At 49.0% G+C, this 22,271-nt stretch overlaps 4 protein-coding genes and 1 pseudogene across 8 annotated transcripts; 2 read left to right on the top strand and 3 right to left on the bottom strand.

Annotated features, from left to right (window-relative positions):
- The first annotated feature begins 210 nt into the window (after positions 1-210).
- Positions 211-2,728, top strand: LOC120664388. The gene is made up of 2 exons (XM_039943589.1): positions 211-1,430; positions 1,461-2,728. The coding sequence occupies exons 1-2, from the start codon at positions 270-272 to the stop codon at positions 2,478-2,480; spliced, it is 2,181 nt and encodes a 726-aa protein (XP_039799523.1). The 5' UTR covers positions 211-269; the 3' UTR covers positions 2,481-2,728.
- Positions 2,729-3,286: 558 nt separating this feature from the next.
- Positions 3,287-6,242, bottom strand: LOC120664387 (histone deacetylase HDT2-like). The gene is made up of 10 exons (XM_039943588.1): positions 6,098-6,242; positions 5,173-5,243; positions 4,866-5,080; positions 4,729-4,757; positions 4,612-4,653; positions 4,329-4,501; positions 4,155-4,238; positions 3,974-4,070; positions 3,703-3,838; positions 3,287-3,618 (listed from the first exon to the last, which is right to left on the bottom strand). The coding sequence occupies exons 1-10, from the start codon at positions 6,108-6,110 to the stop codon at positions 3,558-3,560; spliced, it is 921 nt and encodes a 306-aa protein (XP_039799522.1). The 5' UTR covers positions 6,111-6,242; the 3' UTR covers positions 3,287-3,557.
- A 751-nt stretch (positions 6,243-6,993) lies between these two features.
- On the bottom strand, positions 6,994-11,197 carry LOC120667363 (rho GDP-dissociation inhibitor 1-like). The gene is made up of 5 exons (XM_039947452.1): positions 11,021-11,197; positions 10,817-10,883; positions 8,010-8,228; positions 7,210-7,334; positions 6,994-7,086 (listed from the first exon to the last, which is right to left on the bottom strand). Exons 1-5 carry the CDS (start codon positions 11,177-11,179, stop codon positions 7,006-7,008), a joined length of 651 nt encoding a protein of 216 aa, XP_039803386.1. The 5' UTR covers positions 11,180-11,197; the 3' UTR covers positions 6,994-7,005.
- A 5,387-nt stretch (positions 11,198-16,584) lies between these two features.
- Positions 16,585-17,321, bottom strand: LOC120663946 (annotated as a pseudogene).
- A 1,358-nt stretch (positions 17,322-18,679) lies between these two features.
- On the top strand, positions 18,680-21,820 carry LOC120664385. 5 transcript variants are annotated; one of them, XM_039943585.1, is made up of 8 exons: positions 18,680-18,880; positions 19,167-19,229; positions 19,318-19,459; positions 19,549-20,919; positions 21,177-21,250; positions 21,423-21,518; positions 21,602-21,643; positions 21,700-21,820. In XM_039943585.1, exons 2-8 carry the CDS (start codon positions 19,183-19,185, stop codon positions 21,767-21,769), a joined length of 1,842 nt encoding a protein of 613 aa, XP_039799519.1. In that variant the 5' UTR covers positions 18,680-18,880; positions 19,167-19,182; the 3' UTR covers positions 21,770-21,820. The 5 variants fall into 5 exon arrangements, with proteins under 5 accessions (XP_039799519.1, XP_039799517.1, XP_039799520.1 ...); XM_039943583.1 differs by having other exon boundaries at positions 19,074-19,229; XM_039943586.1 differs by having other exon boundaries at positions 19,074-19,229; positions 21,404-21,518.
- The last annotated feature ends 451 nt before the right edge of the window (positions 21,821-22,271 follow it).

The raw sequence follows: 22,271 nt of genomic DNA, 5'->3' as shown, positions 1-22,271 counted from the left end.
GTCAGGTCACCTTGTCACCCGCTCCTACAAATGTATTTTCAAGAGAGTGACAGTTGCTACAGTAACATCGCTTTCTTTGTAGGAGCATGTTACTTTTTATTTGCTCCTGAAAAAAAGAAAGTATTCCTACGAATCATTTTTGTAGTAGTGATATATATAGCTGCTGGTGCTGCCGCTGCCATACATACACGCTACATATATATACCTATATGAGCTACAGAGTAGCCGGCCGGTGGCCTCGCTCCGATCTACCGGCCAACTAGTAAGAGATGAATTTCTCGAGCCTATTGCGCTGGTGGGAGGAGTGGCAGCTGCGCATCCTCGTCCTGGGCAGCCTCTTGCTGCAATTCCTGCTGATTGTCGCCAGCAGGGTGCGCAGCGGGCGCCCAACGTTCCCGTTCAGATCGTGCGTGTGGCTGGCGTACCTCGCCTCCGACGCGCTGGCGATCTACGCCCTCGCCACCCTCTTCAACCGGCACAATAAGCTGCCCAACAAGGGCGGCGACGGCACCAGCAACAGCAACGGCAACCTGGAGATCCTGTGGGCGCCCATCCTCCTCATCCACCTCGGTGGGCAGCACCCGATGACCGCGTACAGCATCGAGGACAACGAGCTGTGGAGGCGGCACATCGTGACCCTGGTGTCCCAGGTCACGGTGGCCATCTACGTGTTTTGCAAGTCATCGTGGCCCAGAGGCGACGGCATGCTGCTGCAAGCGGCCATACTCCTCTTCATCGTCGGGATTCTAAGATTCTGCCAGAAGCCAGTGGCTCTCAAGCGTGCGAGCATTGCAAGCCTGACGACCTCTTGGGCGGTGTGCCCTCCAAGGCAAGCACACGGCGGCGGCACGAAACTCGGCAAGGTCTCGGAATGGTTCTTCACCGACTTGGCAACGCTTTCATCGTTACGGGATAGAGGAGAAATACGAAAGCACCAAGAGGATGGCCTTTCTCTCCAAGACTACGTAGAGGAAGCAAAGAAGCTAGTGTCACCCATGAAGAAAGAAGGAGAAGGAGAAGGAGAAGAAGATGCTGACAAGCGGTATGAGCCAAACTTCATGAGCATTAGCTCGCTCTTTGTGGACCAATCGGCTCCCTATGCTCGACGACTTGGCATCCTGCGGTATTTCCTCAAAGTCCATCGCAGGGGCCGTGCGTATCATGATTTGATGATCGACATCAATTTAGCATTCAAGCTATTCTACACCAACCTCAAAGGGACGCTGAGTTTCCCTGGTTTGCTTCTCAAGCTACTGCTCACATTCCTGACCATACCTCCCATCGTGCTCTTCGCCAAGACCCATAAACAACAAGGGTTCCCCAAGAGTGACGTCGTGGTGACGTATATCCTGCTGTGCAGCACAAGCCTGCTGGAGTTTCTGTGGCTCTTCTCTTTCCAACAAGTTGGAGTCAGCGGATGGAGCAACAAGGTTGCCCAGCTGCTCAAAAAAAAAAACAAGGTTGCCCAGCATAACATCATATCCTTCTGCGCTCATGAAAGCAGCAGCAAGCTTATGAAGCTGGCCTCACAATTCAATGATGAGCTTGAGGCTTACATTAGCAAGCACCGGTACACCTGGCAAGAATCTGAGTCCAAATGCATTGAGATCACAAACTTGGTTATCGATCATGTTAGAGATGGGTGGATGCAGTACATCCATGACGGTGCAAGCTACAAGAGGTTTAACAGTCTCAGGGGCCAGTGGACCATGACCAGGCACGAGAGGAGCCGACGCCACCTGCAGCTGCAGCTACGGTGGATCTTACACCTGCCATTCGACAAGAGTGTCCTCGTCTGGCACCTAGCTACCGAACTCTGCCTTCACCACCCCAGATCATCCCAAGGGGTCGCCCAAGCCAAATACCCCACCCGACTCAGCATCATGATATCCAACTACATGATCTACCTGCTTTTTGTTTGTCCGGAGATGCTCGCGCCGGGCACCAGGCAGGGTCTTTTCTTGACCACCTGCGATGACATCGACCTCATGCTCAAGCAGGCCGCCGACAATAATCCTCCGTCGTGGGATCAAGGAAGCATTGCGAGATGGATTCTTCGCGTCGCAAAGTTCCCTTGGGCTAATGCTGATAGTAGGGAGACACTGGTTCTAAGAGCATGCAAGCTTGCTGAACATCTGATGGAGGTGCTACCCGACGAGGATGAGCGGTGGCAGGTGATCCAAGGTGTGTGGGTGGAGATGTTATGCTTTTCTGCAAGCAGATGCAGGGGGTACCTGCACGCCAAGAGTATGGGTGATGGAGTGGAGTTCCTGACCTATGTGTGGCTCCTCTTGTCGGATATGGGGATGGAGACCTTTGCTGACAAGTTCCAGATGCCCGACCTCGAGCTTGTCCAAGAACAACGACAAGAAGAAGAAGACGACCTCCAGGTTGTCCAAAAACAAAAAGACGACGAAGAAGCAGCAGCAGCTACTTCCCAGCCACGAGTTGCGGTGGCACCTGATGAGGAGATCGTGTAACAACATCTAAGAAGAAAGTTTTTTTAAAAAACATCTCGGAAGAAAACACGTAACCCCCTCCCCCACTTTTTTTTTTCCATCCCAACTTTCATTTATGGTCATTTGTTTCTTTTATGCTTTGGTGTGCATGCTTTGCTTTTGGCTTCACTGTGACATTCAGGTGTGTGCTCAAGTTCCTGTTGTGCAGTACATCTGGTTGTTCAAGCTTGTCTCTGACTATTTATGATGAATAATGTATAAGGATTTGATTTGTCTTTTCATCATTCTTGCTTGTGTGATGCTAACTAATGAGGGATCCCAATGCGTTATTTATGCAACACGTATGATGAATATGTGCATATATATTTTCCTATGAAACTGCCCCCTGGTTCTATGTATTCGGGGGCGGAGCCAGAAACTTTGCTTTTCCTTTGTCATGGGGCGAATATTAGCAGAAGTTTTATTGCAAATTCCGGAGACATTAGACTTTGGAGCCCTTCCTAGTACCCTATAGGGCACTACAGCAACTTAGTCCCCGTTTAGCATAGCTTCAGCGTCTCCTATAATAGCTACTAAAGCAGCTTCTCTGGTGAAGAAGTTTTCAAAAACGTTTAGCAAAACGTGGACCTGAGGGAGAAGCTAGGCAAAGCTACAATTTTCCAGCTTCTCATCCTCAGTGTAAGCTGGAAACAGCTTCACCAGATGCTTTGTAGAAGAAGCTGCTAGCAAAATATCCGTTTGGCACAGCTTCATATGAAGCTGCCCATGAAGCTGTGCCAAACAGAGCCATATTCTCGCGCAGAACTATGGAAACAGAGGAAGCCAGCTGCAAATAAGTCCTGCCGAACAATTCATCCAAAGCAGTAGCCAGGCAGGCTTCCACGTATACCAAAAACCAAGCAGAACCATCGAGGCAGATTCAACAATTCATAACTACCATCCGAACCCAGAATATAAGTTCACTGCAGCATTAGAGTCTCCACGAACGCAAAAATCACATAACAACCGCTAAGACACGTCTCGTCCCAAAATAAGGCCTAACACCCACATTTCTTCCCGGACTGTAAAAAGGCACCAACTTCCACCGCAGAGAGTCCCTCACTTCCCACCATGCTTGGCCTTCGAGTGAGCCTGCAGAGACATGTCACTGTTGAACGTCCTGGACAAACAAACCAGACCAGGGATCAATACATTTCTCCTTCCACAAATAAGAGAACACCAAAGGAAAACTGTGCCAACTTACTTGCTGCACGACTTGCACGAGACTGACCCACCAGATTTCGGGGACTTCTCCTTTGACTTGTCATTGTTTGCAGGGGTCTTGCTCACCTTCTTTGCTGGGTGCGGAGTTGCCACATGGGCAGTGCCCTTGTTACCACCTGCTCAGACAAAAGCATATAAAAAATTCAGATAACAGCTTTTCCCCACAGAAATCCCTAACCCTAGCAGAAGCCATATGCCCACTGCCCCCTGCAGAAATCCCGAACCCTAGCAGAAGCCACATAACTACACACCTGTCTTATGGCCAGATGGTGTGGAAACTTTCGCTTTCTTATCAGAAACAGGAGTCTTTGGAGCATTTTCCGCTGCTCTCTTCTTGCCTACCTCTGGCTGCAAAACATTGCACCAATATCATCTGGTAAGAACAGATTACTCACGTGAACACCAGAGTATATCCATCAAGCAGGCGCGTACCTTCTTGGGAGTTGGTGTTTCTTCATCCTCATCATCCTCACTGTCCTCATCATCCTCACTGGAATCAACCTCGTCACTTGAATCCTGCAACAGGCCAATAAAGTTATTCAACATGGAAGAGCCATCCTCTAATCTATGTGCAGACATAAATAATTTCCCAATCCTTCAACTCACAGCATCGCCTTCCTCAGAAGATAGATCATCATCATCAGAATCATCATCAGTTTCATCCTCGTCACTGTCATCCTCGTCCTTGCTTTTCTTTTCAACATCCTTTACAGCAGGACTTGAATTTGAAGCCGCAGGCGCCGCCTTGCTTTTCTGCTCCTCCTTCCCTTGAGCTTGGCCTTGACGCAAAAGTAGATACACGTTTGGAATAATATCTCAACTAGTTCATAAAGAAGGTTGCAAAACAGAAACACATCTCCGAAAAAGTATCAACAGATAGGATATATACCATTTTCCTTGATTACAGGAATGTTCAGCTCTTCCTCTTCATCTGAAACATATAGACAGGTTAATCCATGCAAGAGTGACATAACAAATTACTACAGCTGAAAATTGCAAGATTTACCTTCATCTTCTTCAGGACCAAAATCCATTGTGGAACAAGGCAAAAAAGCAGGTCAAGGAAACAAATATTCAACGTATACATAAAAATCGTTTTAATAATTACCAAAAGCAGAATTAATTGGACATTACAAAGGATATTCATCTTCAACACCGGGTTGCTCCGCCTTGTATCCAGAGAAGAACACACTGGCAGCTTTTGAGGTGTGTGACAGCTCAAACTCTTTGTCAAAGACCAAATCAAATTGGATTTGAGGGTACTTGTCATGTGAGAGGGTACCAAGGGCCAGCTTTTGATCATCAACTTTGACATACATCAATGCATTGTCGCTTTTCTTTGATTCCCCAAGAGCAGCCTATCATGTAGGAATCATGAGTAACTTCAAGACTGCAGACAGAAGGATGAAGATTTACAGAGAAGATTTGTGTGTCAGGAATAGGCATAAACCTGGGAAAGGTGAAGGATGTAGCCATCGCTAGGATCACACTTAACAGTGGTTCCAGGCTTTACTTCAAGACCTGCAAAACATAAACCAATCAGCATGAGATTAGATTATATTAAGCATAGGATATATGGGAATATAATGCCAAGTAACACGAATTCAAAGAAGTATCAAGTAACACGGAGACCAACTTCACTAGCATTCTAAGGAGATTATAAGTGCTAAATCATCAACTAATCTGTGTAAAAGCATTGATCTACAATGGGAAAATGTAATATATATCGGGCTAAGTAACTAGAGACCGCGTACTGCACACAAAAATCTAATCTACATCCGGTTAATATGTATGCACTCATTGGATAGTTGAAAGAACTATTAGTTAAGGATATTGTGCATCTCAAGTTTTGCAATTTGCAGACAATAGGCTACTAAGTCAGCACAATGGAAATGGCATAAAACCCTGAACACCAAAAGGGGCCTCCAAGCGCAACACAATGCGTATATGATTTCATTCATTGAAGGAAATACAAGCTAAGACTGCCTGCCATGGTATGCAAATAGCCAATGATACGACTCGATCAAAATAAGCGCATAATAATCACATATCGACTAGGCAGGGAAAATAATCCAGAGGTCGCACCGCAGCACAGAAAAGATATATACGAACCCTAAGATGATAGAACATAAGAAGGAACCCGTGCTGAACTGAACGCAGCACAACATACAGGGAGAAACCAATGGTAACCCTAATAGGCCCTAGAATATCCGAAGAACAAAGGAATCCCATCAAATCTCACAGCACAACATACAGAGAGAAACCAATGGTAACCCTAATAGGCCCTAGAATATCCGAAGAACAAAGGAATCCCATCAAATCGCAGCAAGCAATCGTTGGATTTTGCAGGGCGTGAACAGGGATCGAGAGGCTACCCCAGAACTCCATCGGCGCGACGGAGAAAGCGGCGGCGGCTGCGATGAAGACGCGGCGATGGAGGAGCCTAGGGTTTAAGCCGCCGGCCGAGGGGACGAATGGAGGAACGGAGCGGAGCCGGGCAGGCTTTTAAAAGGAGCAGAGCACGACCTGACCGTCCGATCCTGGCTCTGCACCATCGCGGCCGCTCGTCGTTTTCTTTTCTCTTTTTTTTTATTGTGTGTGCGAGAGAAAAGAGCGAACGGCCTAAATGGGCCACAGGAAGTCCTTCCCACTCTTGGGCCGTGACCTCAACCCCTCGGAAGATATGGGCCTCGTTTCATTCTCGCTATCTGAGACGTGGGCCGTGCCGATGCCGCGGATTGCATCGTGCTCAAGCCTCTTCCGTCAGTTTCTTTTTATGGTTCTTCCGTCAGTTATTAGTTGCATAAATAAATATGCCCCTATGCGTTACTTTACATAAATATGTAACGTCAATTTGGTTAAAAACTTAAAATACAATATCACAGTTGGGTTCTCATTACGAGCTAAAGGTAAAGGTAGAGATAAAGATTTGTCCAATCCAACAATAATCAGGACATACACTATAGCAGTAGGCGACCATAGAATACAATCAAGCTGAGTGAGTGAGAGAGGTACGATCATTCATCGGTTTCAAACAAACAGTCCAACGATTCAATGCAGCATCTGCACGGGGATTCCTTCTTCTTTTTGAGAAGATGCACGGGGATTTCTTCTGAGCCATGCCCATCCGGCAACAAACAAATTCTGTTATCTGGTCTTTCAGCTCATATTGCGCCGGGCTACGCCATACGTAGCGAGAATCATACATACATACAAGACACAGAACTATCCATCCCCTGTTACATGCCACCTAAAGCTAAACCCTGTTTTCTCTCTCTCAGTTTTAGGCCGAGGATGGCCAGTCCTTCCGGATCTCGAAGCAGTAGCCCATGTCCAGGTAGACTTTCCCATCATCGTCCACAAACTGGAAAACCAAATTTATACAAATTCATTAACTCCACTGAGCTACGCATTTCCAAGCTTCTTATCAGGAAGGTAGTCTTCAAAATATGTAAAGATATAACATTTACTTTGGGGGTTTCCTTACCTTCAGCTTTGCAGAATATGAACCCCTCGCAAAGATGCCGCTAGGTGTCGTATCTTCCTCAGCCTCGTACGTGTAAGGCTCCTGCTGAGGACTGAAGGTCCCCAGCATCACCTTCTGTTTTTCCACTGCAAAAGACCAACAGGGGGTCAACTGTCTTAGGCCTAGGGAGAGCATGCACACTAACTCAATCACGGGGATTTCAATATGAAAGGCCAATTGAACCACATGAGGGGTTTGCCATACATAGCATTCAACATACCGAGTGCAACTTTCTTATATGAGAATCATGAGCCACGAAGCTACAGAGACAAGTAGACAACATATAAAAATTTTGTGAATCTATCTATACTATAGATAACTAGTGCTGTGTCCTTCAAGTGCTGGACGCCTAGACCCAACACCACATTTGTGAAGTTCAGGGGGAAAAAATATTTGGCGCAAACGGAATGGCAGGGACACATGACTTCATTATACAGATAAGTTGACTACATGATCCAGATAAGTATAGATGAAATTAACATTCATTGCAAAAAAAAGGACAATAGCAACTATTTTTACATAAAAAATCAATCATGTATAATGCAGAATTCATGAGCCAAATATAGTTAGTAGTTTCATGGTAAGCATTTACATAAACGAGCACTAGAATGTAATGAAGGTGTAAATTAACAAGGAACATGTAAAACTAGTCAAAATTCATGCCACCATCCTTATTTATTCTCATGAAGTGCAGCATCAGCACGTAACCAACAAAGATGATACACAGCTATGCATATGTTTCATTATGAATGATGAATCACCTCTTACTCCAGCCTTCCAGACAGTGTGTGTGTATCTGAGACCAGACACAATGTTGTTGGAGACAGTGAAGGAGAAGCGGAAGCTGTAGGTGCTCCCATCCTTGAGCGCGAATGCGTACACCTTGTCATCCCGCACGAGTGGGATTGGCAGAACCAGATCCGGTCGATCCGGAGTTAGGATGGTCAAGTTCAATATGGTCACCTCTGGTTCTGCAGTCTCTGCATACGTAAAGGGACTATCAGTCCAAGCATCTAAAACTTCATTTGATTGATTGCACTTTCCAGGCCATGTTCCAGTTAATCTATTTAGCTGCAGTGCTGCACTGGAATCATTAGCTCAATGTTATTTTGTCTCTTAAAAAATCACAGTAGCTTATTTGTGATTTGGCATGTGAAATTGAATGAAATAAACTGTGAGACACGATGTAACTGGTAGACCCACCAATAGGGCGAGGTAGGGCGGCTGGCCTACCCAGGCTCCCCACGCTCTTCTCTGATTGCTCCAGTTCACATCCACTTTCACTGCCTTAGTGGTTGCTGGGGAGCTGCCTCCCACCGTCATGCCTGTGTGGCTGTGTGCTGTGTTGGTCGCATTTGGAAGAAGAGAGCGAAGTGGTATGGGCCTTATGAGCTCATTTGCTAATTAGACCAGTCCAACATTATTTGATTAAGAAGCAAAGTCCAGGTAACAGCTGCCTACGCGTTCTAGCCTAAATCCCCTTCTGTGTGCTATAGCGCGGCTCGCCTGCTCCCTCCCCTTGAACGCAGCAGCATTTGATGGGCAGCAGAAGATGGTCATGGCCTCATGGGAGACACTCGGCAGTGCGTACCAATAGCCAAGCAATCAGCGCCAACAGCGGCAGAGGTGCGAGCACAATGGTCTGCTGGATGCATGTGAGAGCACAGCATGGGGCATAGCAGATTATAGTGGCAGGCCATGCACTGGACGTTCAATCAAGAAAAATTATAATTTGTATGTAGACTGTAGTTTGATATATATATATATATATATATATATATATATATATATATATGCACTTTACATAAAATGCTATCAAAATTTTGTTAGAAGCTCTAATCCATATGTAAATTATTTCAGTATGAATTTGATCAAATGCCCAAATTGTGGTGTTTATGCATGCATCTATGGAAAAAAATGATCCAAGTGATGGTGCGATGGCAACTTGATATGTTATTTTTGCATATATACTTGCGTCCACACAACCTAATATTAAATGCTGGATCCACCACTGCATGGCGTAATAAATATAACAACGTGCCATGGACATACCATTTTTGCTTCGTATAGTGACTATTATTTCTGACATTTCAATACACGTAGGAACAATAGTTGAAAGGATCGGGTGCTCTAGCCTAAAAGGGGGAGGGGGTGAATTAGGCACTAATAAAAACTTAGACCTATGGCTCCAACTAGTTTGCACAAAACTTAAACTAAAACATTCTATCTAGATGTGCAACTAGGTTGTTCTAGTGTGAAACCCCTATCCCAAAAGAGTTTAGCAACCTATAGCCTTTCCTATCAATAAACTATTCTATGAAAGTAAAGGCACACAAATTGCTAGTATGAAATGCGGAAGCTTAAAGAGCGGGATAGGAGATAGCAAACTCTTGACGCGTGTATTTATCCCGTGGTTCGGTTAGCCACAAAGGCACACATACATCCACGTTGTTGTAGCACTCACTAAGAGTATTGCTACTCGGCCACCAAGTCTCTTCCGTGAACACAATCACGGTCACATTGGCCCCAGGTTCCACTAAGGAGCTTTCTCCACAAAGGATGGGGGTCTCCACGTCCCCCGCACAAAGTGTCGTCGCTGCTCCACACCAAGTCGGAGGGTCGATGACGTTGCCGGTGAGCTTCACGCTCCAAGGTGCCGGCGCACCAAGCTCTTGTTTTGGTTCACTAGAGAACCACAGCACAAAGGCTCAAGGCCTTGCAATCACACTCACTAAGAGCTAATCTAGCACTCACACTTTACAAAGCTAGTGCTATAAGCTAAGGATATGATCTATGAGCTCTTGTATGGCTTAGAGATGTTCTTTGATGTGTATGAGGTGTCTTGGGACTCCAGCAATCTTCAAATGGCCGCGGTGAGGCGTATATATAGGCCACCAAGTCTTGTAGCCGTTGCTCCAACGGTCAGCTGAAAATCTGCGTATCACCGAAAGAACCGATGCCTTTGGCTGAGGTAGCGTCGGTTCTTCCGATCACTCATAACCCGAAGTAGCCGTTGAACTCTTGACAGCTGACGCAGTGATCACCGGTTGAACCGATGCATTGTACCGATGCATCACCGGTTCATCCGGTGCTTAAGAATCTTCTCCTGGGCGCTGACGTCATTGCACCGACACAATACTTCGATGCACCGTCGGTTGAACTGGTGCTGAAGAATCTTCTCCTGGGCTCTTGACATCGTCTCTGGAACATAGGACGCCCAATGCACTGATGCCCCTTTTTGACCCGTCGGTTCATCCGGTGCCCATAAGCTGACTTGGCTTTGATTCCCTTCTGCCATGGCGTCGGTTCTTCCGACAACCATCGGATGCACCGATGCTTCATGCGTCGGTTCTTCCGGTGCTTCAGACCGAAGAGCTTTCAGGGTGCTGCCCTGAGACCCGCTAGGGGCGGCTCCCCCTCGACCCCCGTCCGCTAAGCGGGTAGTGGAACCCCCATAGGGGCGGCCCTTTGGGCCTTGCTACGCCTATCTTTTCTTTCTTTTTGTCATCACTTGAACCTAAAAGTCTGAGAATTGTCATCTTAACAATAGTACAGAATTATAATGTACCTCCAAGCTTAGTGGTATCAACATCTCCAAGGAGCTGCTCTTTCCACCTCCTTAGGCTGTCATCATCCTAGGCAAATAAATCACATTCAAAGGGTAAATGGGTGGGAAAACAGCAGTGATCATGCTGTCGATGGTGGCCTAACCTACATACTGAAGGTATCATATAGTCACATGTAATTGCCTGATTGGGCATAACTGTGTTACCTTATCGAGCTCAAGGTGGTCCTTGAGGGGAACCTGAGGGCCAAGCACCACAGTGTGCTTCCCATCATCGTCATCATAGTCGTCATCCTCCATATCATTGGTGCCCGTGTCATTGTTGCTAATGCTCACTGATGCTTCTTTATTTTCCTCCTTATCCATCCTCCCCTTGTCTAGGCTTCTTTCCTGTAATACAATAAAAAATGCAGATGATGACAATGAATTGAGCAAAAACAGTCCCTCCTAACCTTCTAGGCAACCAATATATGACAAGCTAGATTAATTGCAGGTTGTTGTGCAAGAGAGGCAAAGTGTTAAAAGCATGGGCCAAATAAATAAGTGAATCAAATCTTGGATCTTCAATACAAGCATCGCATCATGTCACATACTAGTTTTAGCAAAATGCAGGTGAACATGGGGTGTGCTCAAATGGCAAATGATACTTTTGTTTGCTGATGAGAGCGACGAATGAGGACATTTGTGTAACAACCGCCTCGCGGACGGTCCGCAAGGGGGGCGGCGGACGGTCCGCCCGAGGTGACGCCCAGATATTTACTTCCTTGTGGGACCCGCCTGTCATATCTTCCTCCTTCCTCTACTCACTCCGTCCCGAAATGAACGGAGCTCGACTGCTCGCCTCGACGTCGCCCCCTCCCCTCAATCTCCCTCCTCCGGCCATCCTACCTCGATTCCTTGCGTGAGTACCTTCCCTAGCCCCTCCTCCACCCTCTCCGACCCCTAGTCCCACTCCTCCCCGGCCGGAATCGTCTCAACCCTCGTGGGTCACCATTGGAGCCCCCTTGAAGCTTGCTCCACTGTCGATCCGTCTCTCCAGTCGTCCTCCGCTCCAACCGACCGCGGGAACGGGTTTGTGGTGAGTTGCTTGTGCTCCCTAGCCTCTGTTCCTCTTCCGTTGAGTGCCGCCGGCGTCGGTGAGCGACCGCCGCCGCGCTCGCTGCCGCCTGGTGCGCGGTGTCAAAGATAGGAGTCGCGGACGGTCTGCCCAGGGGGGCCGGACAGTCCGCAAGCCAAGTCAGGATTTGTCCAGAGACGATGTTGTCGCTGGTGGTTCCGAAAAATAGAACTGCGGACGGTCCTCTATTAGAGAGCGGACAGTCCGCCGTAGAGCTCGAAATTTGTCCAGAGACGATGTCGTCTCTGGTGGGTTTGCAGGGTTGAACTGCGGACAGTCTGCTATGGGAGAGCGGACAGTCCGTCGTAGGGTCTAAAAAGTTGACCAGAGACGTTTTCGTCTCTGGTGGGTTGGCAGGGTGCACGGCGGACGGTCCGCCAAGTACTTTAGCGAGTTAACCTGCGGACGGTCCGCTGTTTGAGTGCGGACAGTCCGCCGTATAGGGTTGAGTTTTGTCCAGAGACGTTGGGGAATCTGGTGGGACTGCGTAGTTGAACTGCGGACGGTCTGCCATTTGGTTGCGGATAGTCCGCTGTGCTTTACGTTTTGGGTGTAGTGAGTACATAGTTTGAGTTGCACTCAATCTTTTCATATGCATTCGTGTAGTGTCTGCAGCTGAGGGTGTCGTGTTTGAGGCGATCGTGACTCCGCAGGAGCAGCCGGAGCAAGCCCAGGAGGAGAGGCGTGAGAACCCGGCCCAAGGCCCGTCTGACCCTAGCACTGAGCAGCAGACGCAAGGCAAGCCCCGGTGCATGTCCCATTACTTTTAAATTTATGACACCTACTTATGTTTCTAATACTTGTGCAGTAGGTTCAGGAATTGGTTGGAACCCTTGTTGCATGATCCTTAGGTTCTCCTGAGTTATACTAGTATGTATAGGACTATAGCAGTGCTATGCTTAATGGATTTCTGATAGAAGACGAGTGATCTTTTGTCACTCGCGAGACATAGGGTGTTAGAAGTCAAGTGATTTCCAGTACATGAGTTATTGTTTTTGATATGGGAATTGAGACCGGACGGGGAATGATGAGAATGGTTAGGGATGACAGCAGGACAGGGTTCCTGGTTGTCTTAGCCCCGTCTGTGTCGATTAAGGACCGGTCGTTGTGGCAGTGCTGATCGGGGATTGAATTGTACTAACTGCATGCCGGGAGTATGAGGTAGTCGAAACCGGTAAGCCTAGTACTGCCTTGCTTCGAAAGTACAGGACTCCATCTCACCTTCTGGGGTAGTCGAGTAGTCGCAGAGAATTGGGAATGCATGTATTACTTTTGGTGGTCTCATGTTGAGCTCGGCTGACCATATGATGGTGGGGCGGTCCTGTAGTTCGAGGCGGGGAGGGGAAGGGTTGGTGCGTGGAGTCCGACGGGGCTTTTGCGTGCCGTGTTGGTTAGATCCACCTTGCAAGGTTAAATCGGATCGATTCGCCGTGTCTCGCGGTTATGAGGGCCTTGATCTCTTTGTCACCTCGTAGAAATGATTAGAAGTGTTAGTGATAAATGATGGAACCATTTTGAATCATTATTGTATACTCCAACATGATTGAGTAGATATGACAACATTAAATGAGAGTCTTTCCACATAAAACTTGTGGCTAAAACATTGAAAGTAAGGATTCAACCCTAGATGCTTTTCTGCAAAATAACCACCAGCCAAAAGCCTTGCATGTCTAGATATGTGGGCTAAGATATACCCACGTGTCGGGTAAGCCTTGCTGAGTATTAGTATACTCAAGGTTTGTTGCCACAATGTTTTCAGGACACGCAGACGTAGACTTCTGTCCTTACTGCGCCAAGTTCATCCGCCGGTATGCAGAGGGATGGGAGGTTGTGGTGCTAGACGTTTAGTCAGGGATCTCTCTAGGGCGCACTTTTGGTAATTATAGGCCCTTTTCTCTAGTTGAGCCGGATTTCAGTAATGTAAAGTTTGTAAATTATGTTTCTATTCAAACTTGGTTTGTAAAACTTAAGGTAAAATCTTATGCATAATTGTTGTATTTTTAAATACGTGCCGTGCTTGTACCATCTGCGCCCACCTTCGCGTGGGACTATCGGTGATGTTTCGATCGGGCCGTGGGTTGAGAAAGGATCGTCAAATTAAGCCGTTAAGCTAATGCGCCCGATGTGTTCAAATGACGGCCATTAAGCTTAATTAGAGTTTTAATTTGGCGGTTCTGTCACAATTTGTCCCCGCTACCAGAACAATAATCCAACCACAACGGTGTGTTGTACTGAGTTGACCCCCTTCCTAGTTTTATGACAAAGTTCCAGGAACAAGATGTGGTGTCGTCCAGCATTCCGGGCTGCTAAGCTCTGTTCTAGTGTGCGTGGCCGTGTCCTTACAAGATCTCGGCTAGGTGCAGGATATCAGAGGAAGATTCTCAATGGCAGCTTTGTGCAGTATCCTCAAGCATGGGATAACCCTCAGGGCATCTCATTTTACTCTGGAGTGGCGAATCAACATATATGGCGAATATTTCTGGAACATAGGCTGCAAAACTGCAGCTGCGCAGCAAGAAAATCCACAAGCAACCGGAAACCGCAATTTTGAAAGAAAGAACAATTTAGATTGCTTGCTCACAAGTCATGGCAAGAAAAGGAAAAGGCATCCTGTGTCGGCCCAAAACCAGGAGAGTTGGCCCAACCAGGCGCACACCCGAAGAAAGTCCTGCTACACCCCAAAAGCTAGCCCAAGAGGTGAGAGACTCCTACTACACCCCAAAAGCTAGCTCAAGAGGTGAGAGACTCCCCCCACTTTTATGTTGGTTCAACTCTCCCCCCACAATCAATGTGGGACTAATCCCAACAATCTCCCCCGTCACACATTGGTGCCCCTTAGCACTGACCAGGCCCACACCACAGTCTACCAGTGACCGGCTCCACACACGAGCACATATGAGCCTCACACCCGCGGTCCACCACTGACCAGCTCGACACACGAGCACACACGGGCCTCACACCCAAGGTTCACTGGGCTTCGGGCCTACACCACCCAAGTGTGCACAGGCACAGGAGATTGCGGACCCAGCCCTGATACCAATTGTCGGCGCAAAACTAGAAGAGTTGGCCCAACCGGGCGCACACCCGGAGGAAGTCCTGCTACACCCCAAAAGGTAGTCCAAGAGATGAGAGACCCCCCCACTTTTATGTTGGTTCAACTCTCCCCCCACAATCAATTTGGGACTAATCCCAACACCCTGGCACAAAGACAACTCTAGAACCAGAGGCAGCAGGGGCGGACCCAGCATAGGACATGGGTGTACCAATGCCTTGCAAACGAAATCAAAGTTAGTAGGTGCTATATTGTAGCTGGATTCAGATCCGAATACAAATAGTTTTGTTAGGGTTTGGGGTGCTCGGTCTCGCACAGCAGAATGAAAAAGAAGGGGCGGGCATACCTGGAGGATGCGCTCGTCGCCGGCAAAGGGCTGGGTGAAGTCGTGAGAAATGGCGTCGCCACTCGCCCAGTCGCCGCCAGGAAGGAAGAGCAAGGGAGGAGAGAGTCCGAGAGAAGGGAAAAGGTTTATGAAACAGAGGGAGGAGATGAACTGGGAGGCCTGAGCCCTGAGCCGAGCTCGAGCGAGCCTGCCACCTAAAGGCTAAAGCCGGAGGATCCCGAGCCGAGACCGATCTGAGTTGGAGATATTTTAAATTTTTAGCACGACCGAGCGATTTTACGGTAGCAGCGTTGATAAAGAAAACGCACGTATAAAACCATTTCAGTAGAAATTTTATAAGCATTAAATATTATACCACATAAAAAAATTTGCTGACGTGATAGAACCATTAGAGGAGAAAAGGAAATTTTTATTTGGTTGTGAGTGGAGTTTCATCCTTAGGTCCTGTTTAGTTTCCAAAAAAATTCCTAAAGTATTCATTACATCGAATCTTCGGATATATGCATAGAGCATTAAATACAACTAAAAAAATTAACTAATTATACAGTTCAATTGTAAATTATGATACGAATCAATTAAGCCTAATTAGTCCATGATTGAGTATTAATTATCAAATAACAACGAAAATACTACAGTACTAAACCCAAAAAAATTTGGAACTAAACAGGCCTTATAACGCTCATCCGGTTTGGTTGTGCACGAAAAAAAATTCGCGAAAACCTTTTGCAACTTTGATCACTAATTAGAAATATTAAATGAGACTAAGAGCATCTCCAATAGATTTTGTAAATCACTGGATATGTAAAAAAAGAGAAAGAATGCTAAAACTCGTTTCCAACAAAACTGCTAAACTCATGGCATCGCTTTCTCCTTCGGTATTCCGGAAAACACGGTAGGCATCTTTGCAATGCCCCGCCGCTAGCCATCCTCTTGTTCCCGCGCGCCGGTCGCCCTCCCGCGCCCGTTTCCGCGCTACTCCGCACAGCACCGCGGCCGCACAGCGCCGCGCGCCACCACGCACGCAGCCATGCGCGCCGCCCATCCAGCTCCTCTGGCTCCGCCGCCGGTGAATCTCTCGCCATGGGCTGCGATGCTGGCTAGGGTAGCCGGAGCCGCCTGCTGCTCGATGGCGATGGCCATCCTCTGCGACCAGTCCAGCAACAGCGTCAGCACCGCCCCCTTGCGTCCATGGCGATGGCCGGCTCCGGCGAGCGGTGCGCCAGGGTGAGGTGGGGGATTGGTGGAGGGGGTCGCGATGTTGCTCCTCATGCGAGGAATTGGATTTTGGTTGGAGGATTTGCGCTAATTTCATCTTGCGTGGATTAACTGACCAACCCAGAAGGGTAGGCAGCAGATCGAGCACCAGACGGCATTCAGATTCAGGGCAGGTAGTGCGTGAGGGCGTAGGCAACGGTGGATCTGTAGAAGAGCAGCCCGCCGCCGACAAGCCCTGAGAGCGGGAAGGTGGCACCGACGGCGAGCAGGACCAGGATGCCGCAGGATACGAGGCTGAACTTGAGCTGGATGGCTTCCACCATGGAGACCAGCAGGAAGAAGTTACCCATGATGGAGCACCCTGCCGCCAGCAGCGTCATCGGCTGAACGAACTTAAGCACGGCGCAGCACCGCTCCCACGGACCCGCGGCACGCCACGCCCACGGCCCCGTGGCGCGCCACGCCGGCATCTCCTCGCAGTCGCCGGACGGCGGGGCTTCTGCTCGCCGTCGCCGTAGAACTCCTCGGCGGCCAGGAGCGTGACGGCGAGCTTCATCCCCTGCGCGACGAGGCTGGAGAGGAGGTAGAAGCCGAAGAAGAGGATCTCGAAGAGGAAGAAGTTGCGCGCGATGTGCATCGATGGTGGCGGAGGGCGTGATGGTGCATGCGATGCTGATGAAGACGGCCACCGTGAAGTGTTGGCCAACACGATGCCCTCCAGCGCCTTCAAGTGCACCTTCACGTGCACGTCCGGGTTGCGCCGCCGCAGCATCGGCATTGCTACTGCTCTGCTCCCGGCGGCTGGCTTGCTTGTTGCCTCGCTCTCTAGCCCAATTTTCGGGCCGTGCTGTATGAGCGTAGCTAGTAGTGTGGGCACGCGAGCGAACGCCAAGGTGGGGTGCGGCGTGGTGAGCTCGCTCGGCGACGGCGCTGCAAGACGAGCAAAGGCGGCAGAGGCAGAGAAGGCAAGCGGAGCAGTAGGTGATTTGAATATAGGATAGGCGAATTTGGCTAGTCTGTTTGTTTACTCAATCGTTTAGCTAGCTTTTTATTTTTTACATAATTTTTTACCTAGTCATTTAGCTAGTCTTTTGGAAATGCTCTAATTGCAAAACCATCTCCACAACCATAGGTACTGTATCAGTACTACCTAATGAGGCCTTTGACCGTGGGATTAGAGATGCTTAAAAGATGAGTACGGTATCATTACTGTTTCTGATCATGAATTAATTAGGCTCATTAGATTCGGCTCGCAAAGTTGCACCTATATGTGAAAATATTTTGCAAGTAAATTTCGTTTAATACGCCATGCATGCAAGATTTTTTTCGTGAAATTTTTTCCACGACAAGAGCCAAACATAGCGAGTGCAATAAAACTATGCACTAAAAATAATAACTTAAAAGATGAATTTTATTAAATGTAAGAGAAGCATATCATCAAATAGGAATAGAGGGAGTATTTTTTTACCTATTTAGCTTGTGCCTTGTTAGCTAATACAAGGCGCTAGCCTCCACCTATATCATTTTAACTTTTTATAGTTGGAAATTTAATTAATAGAGGTAGGAGGGTCGTCTCCTCGGAGGCACCTCTTTCATGTAGGTGGTGACCATGTCGAGGTGCGTGCGCGGTATGTCGCACCTAGCACGAAAAAAAAAATAGAGGTAGCGGGTCCATATGTGATATGCCCCGCAAATTGATTCGCTCCTCCACGGGCTGTCTAGCCGGCAAGTTTTGGTGATGTTGGCGGGTTGGACCAAATCAGGCCCAAGTCTGAGTGTTTTCTTCGAGGAAAAATGGTCAAATCTATCTTGATTGCCATCAAATACATTTCTAGTCCATCTCTTGGTAGGCAAAAAAAAAATGCTTGTTTGGTGAAAAAACGGCGGAGGTTGATTTTCGCACTAGCTTTTTTCGTCTTGCATTTATGCGTTATAGTGTTCGTTGATTGTAAAATGTGAGTCAGAACACAAACCAAAATAGCTGAATGTTACAAAGAGGCTCAAACAGCATATCATAGGTTCTCATTTGCATTCGTCATTAAATAAATAAGATAAGATGGCCACCACTAGTATATGTAAAAATGGCGAAGGATGAAATAGAATGAAGCGACCTTTTTTGTGACCCATGTCTTTCAAACACACAAAAGGACAGCAAGAGCAAAGAGTGGACCGTCGTGCTTCTCTCGCGCGCGCAGTGGAGAGTGGATTGGACAACCCCAAATTTAGGACACCCCCTCTCCATCCCTACCCAGCTTTGCTAGCACTTTGCTCTGATTCCTCCTCCGCCATCATCTTCTTCTCCGCGCGGCGATCCATCGACGACCCCCCAGATGCATGGTATGACCTGCTGATCCATCTCGCTGCATCTTGCGTTCGGCAGCATGCGTCGGTCATCTTGTTCTTCCTCGTAGCGATCGATCATGCTCAGTTATCTGTTGGTTACGTTGGTCCCCCTCTCTATCTGATTCTCTTGTTCATTTGGTTTGATGATTATCATCTTTTTATTTATTCTGTATGTATGCATGGCCAGGATCGAGTTCGAATCCCCCACTGATTGATGTTGATGCATGCGTTGCCTTTTCTGTTTCTTGCTGTTCGTCATCTTCAATTCTCCTCCTGGCAGTTGCTAGCTAGCACACATGGAGCCTTTGCCAGATATCTACCCCTTGACAGGCCTGCAGATTGGGTAATTTCTTGCTCAATTTGGTTTCCGAGATGACGACGATCCGTACAAGGATGAAGGCGCAGGATTAATTCCCATGTCGTGCGTGCAGGGACATTCAATCCTACATCTCGCGGGCGTTCCTCTACTTCGCCCCGCTCAGTAAGAAGGTGTTCATCCTCGTGGACAACCAGCCCTGGCTGTCAGCCAAGCAGTCGCGGTCGGCGAGGCTGTGGCAGTTCATGGTCACCAAGGTAAATCGCGTCGTGTCGCGTCGCGGCGCCGCCGGAGACGAATCGAAGCCTCCTCGATCGGCTGATCCGTGCTAGTAGTTTTTTTGCAGTACAGGATGTCTCCGTTCGCGAACTCGCGCGCGAAGCAGGTCCCGACGTTGGCCGCGGCGGCGGCCGCCGCCGCCGTCGGGGAGAGCGACGCGATGCGGCGTTGGTTCGCGGTGGCGGACCTGAGCCGGGCGCTGCACGGGTTCCTGGTGTTCGAGGTGTCGTGGCGCGACGTGCACGGCATCAACTACCTGAACGAGCTGCTGACGGACACGTCCCTGGCGCTGGAGGCGCGCTACATGAAGAAGTGGGAGTTCTACAGCGCGGAGCAGGCGGCCGGGTGCACCCACCTCTGGTTCCTCGGCCGCGCCACCGAGGCGCGGGCGCTGCGCGGCTACCTCGCCGCGCTGCACGCGCACTCCGACCCCAGCGAGCAGCTGGAGGAGTGCAGCACCGCGCTGCGCCGGACGTGCTCGTCCTCGTCCCTCAGCGCCGTCTCCGAGGACGACGACGACATGCCCCGCTACTCCTCGGAGGCCGACTACGTCGGCTCCCCGTCGGCGTCGGCCAGGGCCCGGCGCGCGCGCGCCGAGGCCCCGTTCGTGGCCCCCGCGCAGTACAGCGACACGCTGATCCTGTTCCGGTTCCGGGACAGCCTGCTGCCGGTGAAGCTGCGGCAGATCATCATGTCGGACATCCGGCTGCTGACGCTGCTCGAGTCCGGCCTGCCGCCGTGGGTCATCTTCTTCCAGTCGTACCCGCTGCTGTGCCAGCTGTACCGGCCGTGGATGCGGCCGCTGGCGCGGAGCCTCTACCTGCTGGCGTCCCTCGTCACGGTGCTCATCGGCTTCTACGACCTCTACAAGAACGTGCCGCTGCTCAAGTCCGCGGCGGCGCGCATCTGCGGCCCGCTCTTCGGGTGGATCGAGACGTGGGACATGGTGACCCGGATCCAGTACCTGGGCACCATCCTCTTCCTCCGCAACCTGCGCAAGTGCCTCCAGAGCCTGCTGGCGCTGCTGCGCGCGGCGCAGGCGGTGCTCCGGGCCGTGGCGGCGCCGCTGGCCGACGCCGCGGCGCCGCTGCTGGCCGCCTGCGCCGAGCTGGGCGGCCTGCTGGCGGAGGGCCTGGCCCCGGCGTGGGCGCTGCTGGTGGACCTGGCGGAGGCGCTGTGGGCGCCCTTCGACCTGCTCCTGGACAGCGTCGCGGGCTGCCTGTGGCCGCTGCTGCAGGTGGCCATGCTGCCGGCGCGCGCCGCCGCGGCGCTCGCGGGCTGCGCCGGCGCGCTGCTCTCCGCCACCTACAACTTCTCCAAGGACATCTGGGAGACCATGAGCAGCATCTTCGAGCTCAACCACATGTCGGAGGCGGCGCAGCAGAGCGCCTTCGACATGTCGCAGATCAAGACGCTCTGGAACGACCTCTTCTCTCAGGTACCAACCAGCTGCTGCTTTTTTTTTTGGAAATTTGGATCTGTAAAATTAAAAGTTCACAAAGTTAGATATATACCATCATTATCTCACTGACATGTGGGGTTCACATGAGTTAATGACACGTGGGTCCGTTATCTAATTTTTCCCTTTTTTCCTTCTTCTTCTTTTCTTTGTTTTCTTTCTCGTGCTACAAATATACACATATATATATATAATAACAAGTAGCACTCTGCTTTCATGTATATAATAACAAGTAGATCTTCCGCGCCCTCAGGGGCATACTCAATGGCATATCGGTGTTCTTGGCGTCCTGCAATAGGCACCGGCTCAGGTACTACTCTGATTTCATCCCATTCCATTCACCATGCAGGCTGCATTGTCTTTCTTTTTTTCTTTTTTCTTTTTTTTTGGCGAAGAAAACACATTGTAAAAAATCTGACTCCCTCATCATCTAGTCCATTCATGCATTGTGTTCCTGCTGCAGCATCTACAACCATGCGCAGGCAAGGCTGCGGCACATGCTCCGGGTCACTAGGCTGGCGCCGAGCTCATGTCAATGCAAGCACAAGGGGAGACGCCGTCCGGGGAAGAACAGCGAGGTGTGTCAGTGTGGCCATGTTTATGTGCAGCAGGAGATCTTATCTGTCGAATAACTCATCCCTTGCTTTCCTGCTTCTACCAGGCTGACGCGGCGGTGGAATGCGATGTCTGCAAGTGAGCACCAATATATATATATATATATATATATATATATATATATATATATATATATATATATATATATATATATATATATCATCTCAGACTTCCATTCCGTGTACCCATATACATATATGCTACATATTTATAAGTGTTAACATTGTCAATACACATCAGAGGATGCTTTAGTTGCCATGATTAAGTGACTGGTCAGGTAAGTTGATCAATCGAAATCGGGCCCCATGATTTGTGGGTGCGAGAGGGAGAAAAAGGGAGAGAGGTGGAAGGAGATTTTTATGGGATTTAGCATTTGATTTAGAAAACTCAACTAGCTTGAATTCCATTAAGGACATGATCCATGAACCATGAAAACTATCAGCAACCCGTTGACGCATCGCCTTGGCGTGTCGTGTGTGTCAACAACATGGCTGTCACCCATTTTGTTTAGCAACAGCTACCTGTTTGTAGCCGTGCTGAATTTGTGGCAATGTGAAGCGACCAAGCGAGGACCAGGCACTGCATGTGCAGAATGCAAAAACGTAGGCACCGGGTGATGAGTGAAGCGTACTGATTATAGGCTAGAACATGAGCATCTTGGATACATCATCAAGCCACCATTGCCGAGCACTGTATGTATAATGTATGTATCACCA

The sequence above is a fragment of the Panicum virgatum genome, chromosome 3N, assembly GCF_016808335.1.
Source record: "Panicum virgatum strain AP13 chromosome 3N, P.virgatum_v5, whole genome shotgun sequence".
NCBI lineage: Eukaryota > Viridiplantae > Streptophyta > Magnoliopsida > Poales > Poaceae > Panicum > Panicum virgatum.
Note: the sequence above shows the minus strand (reverse complement) of the source record. Positions and strands in the feature narration are given on the sequence as shown.

Coding starts and splice junctions, on each gene's coding strand:
- LOC120664388 (XM_039943589.1), top strand. CDS start 270: ATGAATTTCTCGAGCCTATTGCGCTGGTGGGAGGAGTGGCAGCTGCGC. Junction 1,431..1,460: donor TCAGCGGATGGAGCAACAAG/GTTGCCCAGCTG, acceptor AAAAAAAACAAG/GTTGCCCAGCATAACATCAT.
- LOC120664387 (XM_039943588.1), bottom strand. Junction 4,502..4,611: donor TCCTGTAATCAAGGAAAATG/GTATATATCCTA, acceptor TTTTGCGTCAAG/GCCAAGCTCAAGGGAAGGAG. Junction 4,071..4,154: donor AAACACCAACTCCCAAGAAG/GTACGCGCCTGC, acceptor AATGTTTTGCAG/CCAGAGGTAGGCAAGAAGAG.
- LOC120667363 (XM_039947452.1), bottom strand. CDS start 11,179: ATGGATAAGGAGGAAAATAAAGAAGCATCAGTGAGCATTAGCAACAAT. Junction 10,884..11,020: donor ACCACCTTGAGCTCGATAAG/GTAACACAGTTA, acceptor TTATTTGCCTAG/GATGATGACAGCCTAAGGAG. Junction 8,229..10,816: donor TGATACCACTAAGCTTGGAG/GTACATTATAAT, acceptor TTACGTATGCAG/AGACTGCAGAACCAGAGGTG.
- LOC120664385 (XM_039943585.1), top strand. CDS start 19,183: ATGGAGCCTTTGCCAGATATCTACCCCTTGACAGGCCTGCAGATTGG. Junction 19,460..19,548: donor GGCAGTTCATGGTCACCAAG/GTAAATCGCGTC, acceptor GTTTTTTTGCAG/TACAGGATGTCTCCGTTCGC. Junction 20,920..21,176: donor GGAACGACCTCTTCTCTCAG/GTACCAACCAGC, acceptor AATAACAAGTAG/ATCTTCCGCGCCCTCAGGGG.